The sequence below is a fragment of the Terrapene carolina genome, unplaced genomic scaffold, assembly GCF_002925995.2.
Source record: "Terrapene carolina triunguis isolate 2854851 unplaced genomic scaffold, T_m_triunguis-2.0 Scaffold112, whole genome shotgun sequence".
Lineage (NCBI taxonomy): Eukaryota > Metazoa > Chordata > Testudines > Emydidae > Terrapene > Terrapene triunguis.
In genome coordinates this window covers 8,837,795-8,849,668 of record NW_020664463.1, presented here as the reverse complement: position 1 = coordinate 8,849,668, position 11,874 = coordinate 8,837,795, and the positions used below count along the sequence as shown (strand labels likewise).

Sequence of the window (11,874 nt, the reverse complement as noted above, 5' to 3'; positions counted from 1 at the left end):
CCCCCCCCCCCCGAACTCCTGACCCCCCCTGTCTCTTGACTGCCCCCTCCAGAACCTCCCTGCCCCTTCTCTGGCCCCCTGGCCCCCTTACCCTGCTGCTCATCCCGGCATACTGGACAGCAGGGGAGGAGGAGCGGGGGAGGAGCTCCAGACTGCCGGAGGCAATCTGCGAATGCAGGGAGGAAGGGAGGGAGTGATCTCTGCTGCAGGGGAAGCGGAGGAGGGGCTCTCTCTGGCTGTCGGAGCCCCATGTAAGTGGCACCATCCAGCCGGCTGCCCTGTTAGCCGCGCGCGCTCTGCATGGGGGGGAAGTCCGGACATTTACAAATTCCCCCCGGACGCTATTTTTAGCTCAAAAAGCTGGACATGTCCGGGGGAATCCGGACGAATGGTAACCCTATAATTGACGATTTCTGTTTATTTTTTTGTGTATCTTCCTCTCCCTTCCTCTCCTTTTACTAGTTCCTGTTGTCACATAACATGATCTCATAGAGAGGAGGTGGTGGGAGTAATAGCTACCACTGCAGCATAGATGTTAGACATGGGCCAGGGCCATGAAGTTCAGATCTGGGTTCCAAACACCCTAAAATTCAAGTGTTTATGGATCTGGTTTGGCCAGTTGTGGGATCTGGATTGGACACTCTACCCCCAAAGTTCAGAAGGGTTTGGATTCAGGTTTTTGGCTGGTTCCCATCTCTGTTGGGGCTTGTCTGCGTGGGAAAATTAAACTGGTATAAAGGAAGGCGTGGATTTGAAGCACTATAGTTATACCGGTATAACTCTCTGTGTGGATACTCTCATTCCAGTGAAAAAGTGTTTTTCTGGTTTAGTTTTGTCACTTTGGAAGTGGTTTAAGCTAAGCCAAAAACCCCACTTTTATTCTAGAATAAGAATGTCCACATAGGGGAGTTATGGCAGTATAACTATATCAGTTTAACTCTGTTGGTACACTTGTATGAGGGCTTGTCTTCACTACGCCCGGATTGGCGGGTAGAAATCGATCTCTCGGGGATCGATTTATTGCGTCTCGTCGGGACGCGATAATCGATCCCCGAATCAACGCGCGTACTCCACCAGCGCAGGTAGGAGTAAGCGCCGTCGACGGGGGAGCCGTGGCGGTCGATTTGCTGCCGTCCTCACAGCGGGGTAAGTCGGCTCGGATACGTCGAATTCAGCTACGCTATTCGCGTAGCTGAATTTGCGTATCTTAAATTGATTTCCTCCCCCCCCCCCCCCCCCCCAGTGTAGACCTAGCCTTAGTATAACTGGAAACATTTCCTGTGTAGACAAGCCTTTAGACTCTAAAGATTTTCCCAGAGCTCAGGAGAAGGGGGAAAGATGTCTGAGATGGGTGTTCTTAACTTTCCTCACTGAGTATGTCCCCTATGTGTTCTTAGTCTTTGCCAACAAGAGGAATGTCTTCAGTCCTGTCCCTGAACTCCCATAATGAAAAACAACACACAGTTCTGGTGTGGCTCTTGGCACCTGTATCTTTCAATTGAACACTGAGTGTGAATGGCTTCTTGGAAACATTATTTCTGCTTTGATATGCTAAGTGTAAATCTGCTTGCTGTCCTTCCAGATTATAAATATGATCCAGAAATATGATGCCTTTGGCAATTTTTACTGGTTTTTTAAAGTTCATTTTTCCTACATTAAATTTTAGCAGCAGCGGATAGGGGAAGGAATAAAAAGGACAGAGCCAAATTCATCTCTGGTGCAACTCCATTGACTTCGGTGGGCTTGTACCAGCGATGAATTGGTCACCCAGATGTAAACTGATGTGTTTTCAAAATGGAGCTTAATCACAGTGTTTGTTGCATTTCATACGTATTTACTTGCAGCCAGTACTGGCCATTCTGTTACAAACATCAGATTGCCACAAAGAAAATAACCCTGACATTGAAGCTCCCATAAAATGAACTAAAATGGGTTTTTAATTTACATCTCACAGTTTGTCCTGTTTGGTTTTAAGAGTGCCATCGAAGAGTGTGTGTGTGTGTGTGTGTGTGTGTGTTTTACACCACAGGTTTTAACTTATTTGGGCTTTTGCAGAAAAGAAAAAAATCCAGTGCAACTTGATGACGAGGGAGGCAGAACATTTCTACGAGTCCTCATTCACCTTATCATGCATGACTACCCTCCTTTGCTGTCAGGGGCCCTACAGCTGCTATTTAAGCATTTCAGCCAAAGAGCAGAAGTTTTGCAAGCGTTTAAACAGGTACAGGTCTAATGGTGTTCCATGAAATCTACCGTGTGAGGAAAAAGAAAGTCGTCTCAAAGTCTAGTAGTCTCACTTACACTGCCAGTGACAGTATTAGAATGTCCCTTCTTTATAAATTGAAAGTCCAAATTCAGCCCCCTTGCTCCATGGGAGCTGCACATACACAGCTGAACCTCAGTGAGCCAAGCTCGAGGTGTCTCAAGTCAGACACCCAAAAACAGAGACCCCTGGAACTGGAGCTGCTGTTGACAGTGTAGCCCTGAGTGACTTGCCCAAGGTTACATAGAACAGCAAGTGAATAACAGAGCCAGGCAGAGTACTCCGCTGTTGTTCTGGCTACTAGATAACACCCCCATTTCTGTATAAATATTTAACATGTTAATAGATTAGGGTTAAGAAACCTGATGTAATGGGGTTGGATAATAGAGGACTCTCTTGGTTATGGTGACTGATAACTTACTTTTTTTTAGGTCATTTGATGCTTATTTCAGGAGTTCACTAGCATGTTGCCACCTCATTATGTAAAAGGCGGAGGTTTTTCTTGTCATAAAACCAGGCAAATGATAAATAGCTGGAAGGCCTTTGTTGTAATACTTTTGCGGAGTTGCATACTGGCCTCCCGCCAGGATATTAAAGTGGGACCATGCTGATTAGGTGCATAAATAGCTGCTATTCCCAGTTAAGTGAGAGTTGCGTACCTAATTGTTTTTTGTAAAAGAAAGGAAAAGTCTAATTGGCAAATAAACAAAAAAGGCTGTGGAGGAAGTGGAATGTGAATATGTGTGGACGAGCAGCACTCATCAATTCAGTAGGATAACAAGGCTGTATGCTGTTAAGCAAGCAGCCTATGAGAACTTCAAGATTATATTATAAAATAGTGAATATTTGTCTGCGAACAGCCATTTAAAAAAATATATTATCCATGTTCTTATCTGCCATATGACCATATTAACTTGATGTGGCATTTTCTTTTACATCAGTTTGATTTCTTAATGGCGGTTATTGGGTTATACAGGGATCCTTGTTAGGTCAAATTTTGTTTAATCTCCTCATTAATAATTTAGGAGAAGGAGCAAATAGCCTAATAAGGAACTTTAAAGATGATACTAAATCGGAGGAGTTATGAACACCAATGAGCAGAAAGAAAGATTAGATATATGGTCAGGAAATGAAAAAACAGATTCATCTGGAAAAATGCAAGCTGTCATAACGGGGGGTAAATGATGTGAGACCTGTCAAGCATCAGTGCTGCAAGAGACTTAGGTGTGGTTTCCTATAGGTGGTAATGAAAATTAGGTCACATATATTTTGTTTTTTCCATTTTTAGTCAAAATGTTGATGAAATTTATAACTGACATTTCAATATCTGGAAAATGTTGACTATCTCTACAGTTCACGTTTGGATCTCTTGATTTCTTGTAATGTCAATCTTGTCTTTCCATGAAATATTATTTACATGGGATAAACTGCTTCTTACTATATTCTTTTAATACCAGAAGGAGCATAATCCTGGTGTCCCCGTTAGCTCTGCCTCATAGATCTCAGGGGTTTATAGACAGTTGTTTACATTGCAAACATTTTGCAGCGTGATGATAAAGGAAGCAGAATGTTTTAAACATTGTAACCATTTTGCTTCGGGCAAAACAGTCTTTAGTGGCAATAACTTCAGTTTGACTTAAGTATGTGATTTAGGGCTTTGCTCATCTGGGGCCAAAGAGACTAAGGATGGAAAATTTCAGTTCAAAAGATGATGATCATTTCATAAGGTCATGAGGGAGTGAAACCAGGGCATTAAAATGAAAACTATTAAACAAACTTGACTGTAGAGGCTGCAGCTGGCTCTGCTGTAATAGAACTGTGGATTACTGTGTTTCCAGGTCCAGTTACTGGTGTCTAATCAGGACGTGGACAACTACAAGCAAATCAAAGCTGATCTTGACCAGCTCCGACTGACTGTAGAAAAATCTGAACTGTGGGTCGAAAAGAGCAGCAGCTACGAGAGTGGGGAGCTAGGGGACAGTCAGGCGAAAGGGGGTGAAGAGCCGATCGAGGTGTGTTTCTAAAGTCCTAGGCCACCTGTGTTCCTAGATAGTTAACATGTTATTCAACTCGAAATTCAAAATGGTGCTGCTAGCAAGCAGGTGATATCCAAAATACTGGGCAAGCTTTAGTATTAAAGAGGGGGAAAAGACAAAACCAAAGGTGCTTTAATAAGAGCTATATTATCTCAGAGGGAGTCTCCTTCAGTTTGGTCCAGCGGGAGTGCCACAGATCTGGTTGTGACATCGCTGCTGCCGTGCCGGTGATCCAGAGGTCACGCTTTCGTTATTTCAGTGACTTCATTGCAAGCTTGAATAGGAGGGGAAGAATAGACTTTCCCCAAAACTTTGGCCAACCCCAAAGTGAGCATTGATGTGAGGAAGGGGAAGGAGGTAAAGGACCCTTATTCAGTCATGCTGGGTGGTGCTACACGTCTATCCAGATCTCGAGTCTCATGTAGTTACCTTAGATACAGGGGATTATAGAAAATATTTTCAGAACAAGATGATGGAACCAACTGCCAGGCAATGCAGGGTGAGGCCCAACAATGATGCCATAACCACAAATCACACAGGGAAAATTATAAGGGGTGTGAGGGGGAAATAATGATCTGTATGAAATACAGCCTATGCTGGCATAGCTCCCTACTGTAGATACTATGTACGCTGACAGGAGTTCTTCTGCTTACTTAGTAAGATCAGCTCCCCAAACTACTTTAGCGAACTGTACAAAAGCACTCTTCTTTCAGCTCAGATGTGTCTACCCTAGGTGTTCTGCTGTCCCAGCCATGTCACCTTGGGGTGTGAGTTTTTCACACTGCTCTCAAACATGGCTATGTCAGTGGAACTTTATGGCGTATGCCAGGCCTGAAATTCAGTGCAGGACACTTGGCCACCCTTGTCACTTGAATGGAAGAGACAACATTTAAGTCTTGTCTACACTTGTAGGTTAATTTGGATTAAGGTAGCATGTGAATTTAAAAGTTCAATGGCTATTTCTTAACTCCATATGTGGATGCTCTTATTCTGGAATCAGTGTGCCCATACATAGTTATTCAGGAGTAGTTATGTAGAAATAATTATAACTCCATGTATAGAGAAATCTTTAGGCACCTCAGAGTTCCCCCGCTCTGCCCCTGCTCTGGCTTCTGATAGGTTTGATTGTTGCCCTGAGTATGTTTTGGGGAACATTAATTTCAAGCATTATGTATATTTTAGGATTATGGGCCCAATCCTACAAGCTTTACTCATGTAGTGAGTAAGCACTGCTCACTGAGGGCTGAACTGTGCCACCCTTACTTGTATGGAACCGTAACATGCCATCCGTAGTCCCACGGAAATTAATGAGCCTATTTCAGTAGCAAAGTATAAGTCAGTGTAAGAGTGGCAGAATCTGGCCCTGGCTCAGGGCTGTAGGATAGGATCCTATAACTGATGATACAGTAGTAATTGCCTGTGAATTTTACAAAGAAAGCAAGGAGCCATTTTTAGAAATTCCCACTCTCTAACAGCACAGCTATTCAGAATAGAACATAGATTAGTACAGGCTCTGTGACTTCTTTGCTCCCTATGGGAAAGCATGACAGAGAACGTCTATCACAGGGCATAATGAGGCAAGATATGCAACCAAATGCCTCTGATGTCCCAGTGGTGTGATTATCTCTTGATAACTACATCCCTGGAATACTCTTACAGGTTCAATAAACAGTTTTTTATTTTGTTAAGAGAGAGGATGGATTTAGTTTAATGCTGATCAGCACTTCCAGATAAGACGTATAGTTCTCACGGATTATAAAACTACTTTGACTGAGGAAAAATGCTGATAAACGTAACAGGTAAATTAATCTTGGTTAACTAACAGTCCCAGGGCAAAGGACAGTGGTTAAATTATAGCAAAGAACCTAAAATATCTTCCACAACATCAATCCAAACAGCTAGTAAGGAGGCAACATGCATACTAACAAACCCTAAACAAATAATAGTCTGTTGTTGTTGCAAAGATCAACACAAACATGCCAGATAACAGTGCTGACATTGTTAGGAACTGTCATGAATGGCCGAGCAGCATAACTGCTCCTTGCTCCTCTAGAAATTAAGACCAGACTGAATTTATTGAACTCCTAATTGTAGCAGCCAGGTAAAGAAAATTCAGAAAGAGGTTTCAAATTCAAATTTGTTTTTGGGTTTTTTTTTTTTAATGTAACTATTCACTAAAAGATTAGAAAGTTTGAGGACAGAGGGAAACTCAGAATCCCATCTGCTTCATTCTCTTCAATGTGATTTACAGTAGTTTCCGCCCTAATAGTGATACTGAGGAGGAGTCGTGAGACCTCCACCACCTGTTTTCTTCTAGATTCAGTGCCCTCAACATCATGGCCCAATCTTTCAGACCGCCGTGCTGCCAGACTAGAAACACTGAACAGAACAGGTGGCACAGAGCATTACTGCCAATTCACCCAGCAGGAATACTTGCTTCAGTATCCTCTCTCTTTATTGGAATGTGGGTGGAGAGAGCAGTGGCTGATGGCAACTGCTTATCGACTGTAAGCCTTAAATTTATGGCTTCCCCTTCTAATCACACACAGATGGGGCTTTTGAGGAACCGGTGTCCCCAGTTTAGGCTTATTAGCAATGTTATCCCAAGTAAACCTCCCAGCTCAACAGGAGGGTCATGTTTTCTGCTTTTAAATCCATTTCCACATCCCCCAGAGATGAGTGTTGAAGCGTCATCTCTACTGGAGGAACATCTTCAGTCCTCATGGTGGCAGGCTGGCGCCAGATTATCAACCTCCATGCACCTTAAATTCTTCATGCTTTTGGAAAAAAAAATCTATTTATCTCAACTACAAAGGTTGTCTTCATCTTATTCTCCAGATCTGCTGTGTTACACTTACTTAACTTCAGTCTGTAATCTTTCCAGGCGCATTAGAAATAGGGTTGGACCAACTACTATCTGTCTAAGGTACTCATGGCTCCCATTGTTATCTCATTTAAGCACTTTACAACCTTTAGTACGTTTAACCTCATAACACCCCTATGAGGTAGGGAAGTGCTATTATTATGAGGAAATGAGACAAAGTAAATTGTCCAAAGATCACACAGGACATTTGTGGCAGAGGAAGGAATTAAACCCAGATCTCCCGAGTCCCAGGCTTGCACCCTAGCCTTTGGACCATCGTTCCTCTACTCTATACTTCCACTTTGCTCTTACCTGTTCTTGTTGCTCCTCTTCATTTGTTGTTGTTAAAAATAGTTAGCTGATATTCAGTCAACTGCACTAAAAAACATTTGTGGTTGTGTTTAAATTATAGGAACCGAATATTTTAAGCCCAGTACAGGATGGGACCAAAAAACCTCAGATTGACAGCAATAAGAGTAATAATTACAACATTGTTAAGGAGGTTTGTATACCTACAAATGAGGTGCGGTAGATTCATATTTGTTTTTATGGCACATTATATCCTTTACATTTGAGTTTTGTGGGGGGGCTTTGGGTTCTTTTTTTTTTTTTTTTCTTTCCCCAGATTTTGATTAGACTCAGCAAACTCTGTGTCCAGAATAAAAAATGTCGGAATCAGCAGCAGCGATTGCTGAAAAATATGGGAGCTCACTCGGTGGTGCTGGACCTCCTGCAGATACCCTATGAAAAGGTTAGACTAATATATACTTATAGTAAGTATAGGAAGTCACTGATTGGACAGTCCTAAAAGACCTGATCCAAAGCCTTTTGAAATCACTGGAAAGATTCCCATTGACTTCAGTGGGCTTTGGAGCAGACTCAAAATCATGATATCCTAATTCTCTACTTTGAGAATAAGGAAGCCGAGCTGAATTTTTAAGCATGGGTGCCGAAATACAGAGGACATAATTGAAAACATGAATATTCATCACCTCAGGTACTCCAAATAAAGGTGGTGTCTTCTCACACTTTGATTAAGAGATCCTGTACTACAGCAGTCATTTTGGGGGAGAAGGGACAGGCATTGACTAAATGGAACCCCACAGCAGGATGCACAGATTTGGGTGCTCAGATTGGCACTGTACATACATAACATGGGCATTTATATGTCTCAGGACCAAACCGTGTAATCCTTATGAAGTCCCTGCTCTTGCTAAACTCCAGAGTTTTGCCTCAAAGGATAGCATGATTTGGCCCCGATTTACTGATCTGACCACCAAAATGAAGGATCTCGATGTCCTTTTCAGGAGCCCTTGTTTGAAAACTAGGTGCATCCATCTGTAGTAAGCACTAAAAAAATGTCATGAATCCATTTGTGATCTCCATTTACATTATCCTGAATTTGATGATCTGCTGTTCAGACTTTGACACTGGGTTCAGTTCTCTTCAGTAGGGTAGTAGCTGTAACACTTATTCATAGAATGGCTCACCACATGCTTGTTAACGTGTTATTCTAAGTGTAGAAAATAGGTGCCTAAATCTAGTCACCTAAATGTATATTTAAGCACCTAATTGGTCTGATTTTTAAAAGTCAGTGGGAGCTATGGGATGCACAGTACTTTTGAAAATCAGGCACTTGCTAGGAGCCTAAATATGGAATTAAGAGCCTAAATTTAGGTAAAAAGCAACAGAGGGTCCTGTGGCACCTTTGAGACTAACAGAAGTATTGGGAGCATAAGCTTTCGTGGGTAAGAACCTCACTTCTTCAGATGCAAGTAATGGAAATTTCCAGAGGCAGGTATAAATCAGTATGGAGATAACGAGGTTAGTTCAATCAGGGAGGGTGAGGTGCTCTGCTAGCAGTTGAGGTGTGAACACCAAGGGAGGAGAAACTGCTTCTGTGGTTGGATAGCCATTCACAGTCTTTGTTTAATCCTGATCTGATGGTGTCAAATTTGCAAATGAACTAGAGCTCAGCAGTTTCTCTTTGGAGTCTGGTCCTGAAGTTTTTTTTGCTGTAAAATGGCTACCTTTACATCTGCTATTGTGTGGCCAGGGAGGTTGAAGTGTTCTCCTACAGGTTTTTGTATATTGCCATTCCTGATATCTGACTTGTGTCCATTTATCCTCTTGCGTAGTGACTGTCCAGTTTGGCCAATGTACATAGCAGAGGGGCATTGCTGGCACATGATGGCATATATAACATTGGTGGACATGCAGGTGAATGAGCCGGTGATGATGTAGCTGATCTGGTTAGGTCCTGTGATGGTGTTGCTGGTGTAGATATGTGGGCAGAGTTGGCATCGAGGTTTGTTGCATGGGTTGGTTCCTGAGTTAGAGTTGTTATGGTGCGGTGCGTGGTTGCTGGTGAGAATATGCTTAAGGTTGGCGGGTTGTCTGTGGGCGAGGACTGGCCTGCCTCCCAAGGTCTGTGAAAGTGAGGGATCATTGTCCAGGATGGGTTGTAGATCACTGATGATGCGTTGGAGAGGTTTAAGCTGAGGACTGTAGGTGATGGCCAGTGGAGTTCTGTTGGTTTCTTTTTTGGGCCTGTCTTGTAGCAGGAGGCTTCTAGGTACACGTCTGGCTCTGTTGATTTGTTTCTCTATTTCCTTGTGTGGGTATCGTAGTTTTGAGAATGCTTGGTGAAGATCTTGTAGGTGTTGGTCTCTGTCTGAGGGGTTGGAGCAGATGCGGTTGTACCTCAGCGCTTGGCTGTAGACGATGGATCGTGTGGTATGTCCGGGGTGGAAGCTGGAGGCATGAAGGTAGGCGTAGCGGTCGGTGGGTTTTCGGTATAGGGTGGTGTTAACGTGGCCATCGCTTATTTGTACTGTGGTGTCTAGGAAGTGGACCTCCCGTGTGGATTGGTCCAGGCTGAGGTTGATGGTGGGGTGGAAGCTGTTGAAATCATGGTGGAATTCTTCCAGGGTCTCCTTCCCATGGGTCCAGATGATGAAGATGTCATCAATGTAGCGTAGGTAGAGAAGGGGCGTGAGTGGACGAGAGCTGAGGAAGCATTGTTCCAGGTTAGCCATAAAAATGTTGGCATATTGTGGGGCCATGCGAGTGCCCATAGCGGTGCCACTGGTCTGGAGGTATATATTGTCACCAAATTTGAAGTAATTGTGCGTGAGGATAAAGTCACAGAGCTCAGCAACAAGCTGTGCTGTGTCATCATCAGGGATACTGTTCCTGACAGCTTGTATTCCATCTGTGTGTGGGATGTTTGTGTAGAGAGGCTCTACATCCATGGTGGCTAGGATGGTGTTTTCTGGGAGGTCACCAATGCATTGTAGTTTTCTCAGGAAATCAGTGGTGTCACGGAGATAGCTGGGAGTGCTGGTGGCATAGGGTCTGAGTAGGGAGTCTACATATCCACACAGTCCTTCAGTGAGAGTGCCAATGCCCGAGATGATGGGGCGTCCAGGATTTCCAGGTTTGTGGATCTTGGGTAGTAGATAGAATAACCCCGGTCGGGGCTCTAAGGGTATGTTGATTTGTTCCTGTGTTAGTGTAGGGAGTGTCCTGAGTAGATGGTGCAGTTTCCTAGTGTATTCCTCAGTGGGATCTGAGGAAAGTGGCCTGTAGAAATTGGTATTGGAGAGTTGTCTGGCAGCCTCCTTCTGGTAGTCAGACCTGTTCATGATGACAACAGCACCTCCTTTATCAGCCTCTTTGATGATAATGTCAGGGTGGTTTCTGAGGCTGTGGATGGCATTGCGTTCTGCACAACTTAGGTTATGAGGCAAGCGATGTTGTTTTTCCACAATTTCTGCCTGTGCACGTCGGCGGAAGCATTCTGTGTATAGGTCCAGACTGTCATTTCTACCCTCAGGAAGAGTCCATGTGGAGTTCTTCTTCCTGTGTTGTTGGTGGGAGGGTATCTGTGTATCAGTGCACTTGTCCTTAGCTTTATTATTTTTGATGTACTCTATTTATTGTATTATCTAGTGGTAGAGCCAAAATAAAACCAAGTCACAAACAAAAACGGGCAGACAGGAGCACTGGGAATTACAGCACGTCATGCCACTCTGGAGAAAAGTGGCTTCAGCCATTCTTGCTAGAGGGAGAGTTGCCATCTTTGGAAGGCACAGGAAATTGGAGGAGAATTGGTACATTACTGATCAGATTGTGTTGTAGAGGTTTAGCAAATATGTTTTATTTTTTTCCCCTTTTGATGTTTGATGTTTTTATCTGTAGACTGATGAAAAGATGAATGAAGTTATGAATCTAGCCCACACTTTCCTTCAGAATTTCTGTCGAGGAAATCCTCAGAATCAAGTTCTCCTCCACAAAAACCTCAATTTGTTCTTAACTCCTGGTGTAAGTATTTCACATGATTTATTGTTTAAAATAGATTAAGCCGATTTTGAGTCACTGACATGTAATGCCAAATAAATAAATAAATACATAATTTGTTTCTTTTGTTTCTTCTCCATTAATTCTCTTTCCCTTTCCTACTTCCTTCCTTTTTCTTATTATGATTCTTTGTATTTGCTTCTAAAGAGATCCATTTCTGAAAGTGAAAAGCAAAATTGCATTTATAATTTACTGAGTGTTATCTGCAAGCATGATGTCTCATTGTCAAGACAGAATATCACACGTGGCTTGATTCTGATCTCACTTGCACCTCTGTAAATTAGGAGTAACTCCAGTGAAATCAGTGGAGCTACTGTGATGTAAAGCAGTGTGAATGAGATCAAATCAAG

At 43.0% G+C, this 11,874-nt stretch overlaps 1 protein-coding gene across 1 annotated transcript in view; it reads left to right on the top strand.

Moving 5' to 3' along the window:
• The window catches only part of ITPR2 (inositol 1,4,5-trisphosphate receptor type 2), a 346,451-nt gene that overhangs the window by 148,886 nt on the left and 185,691 nt on the right, over positions 1 to 11,874 (top strand). Inside the window, exons 25-29 of the mRNA XM_026652241.2 lie at positions 2,056 to 2,221; positions 4,102 to 4,275; positions 7,575 to 7,664; positions 7,788 to 7,913; positions 11,366 to 11,488. Of these exons, the coding sequence (XP_026508026.1) occupies positions 2,056 to 2,221; positions 4,102 to 4,275; positions 7,575 to 7,664; positions 7,788 to 7,913; positions 11,366 to 11,488 (679 nt within the window). The remainder of the gene's footprint in view (positions 1 to 2,055; positions 2,222 to 4,101; positions 4,276 to 7,574; positions 7,665 to 7,787; positions 7,914 to 11,365; positions 11,489 to 11,874) is intronic.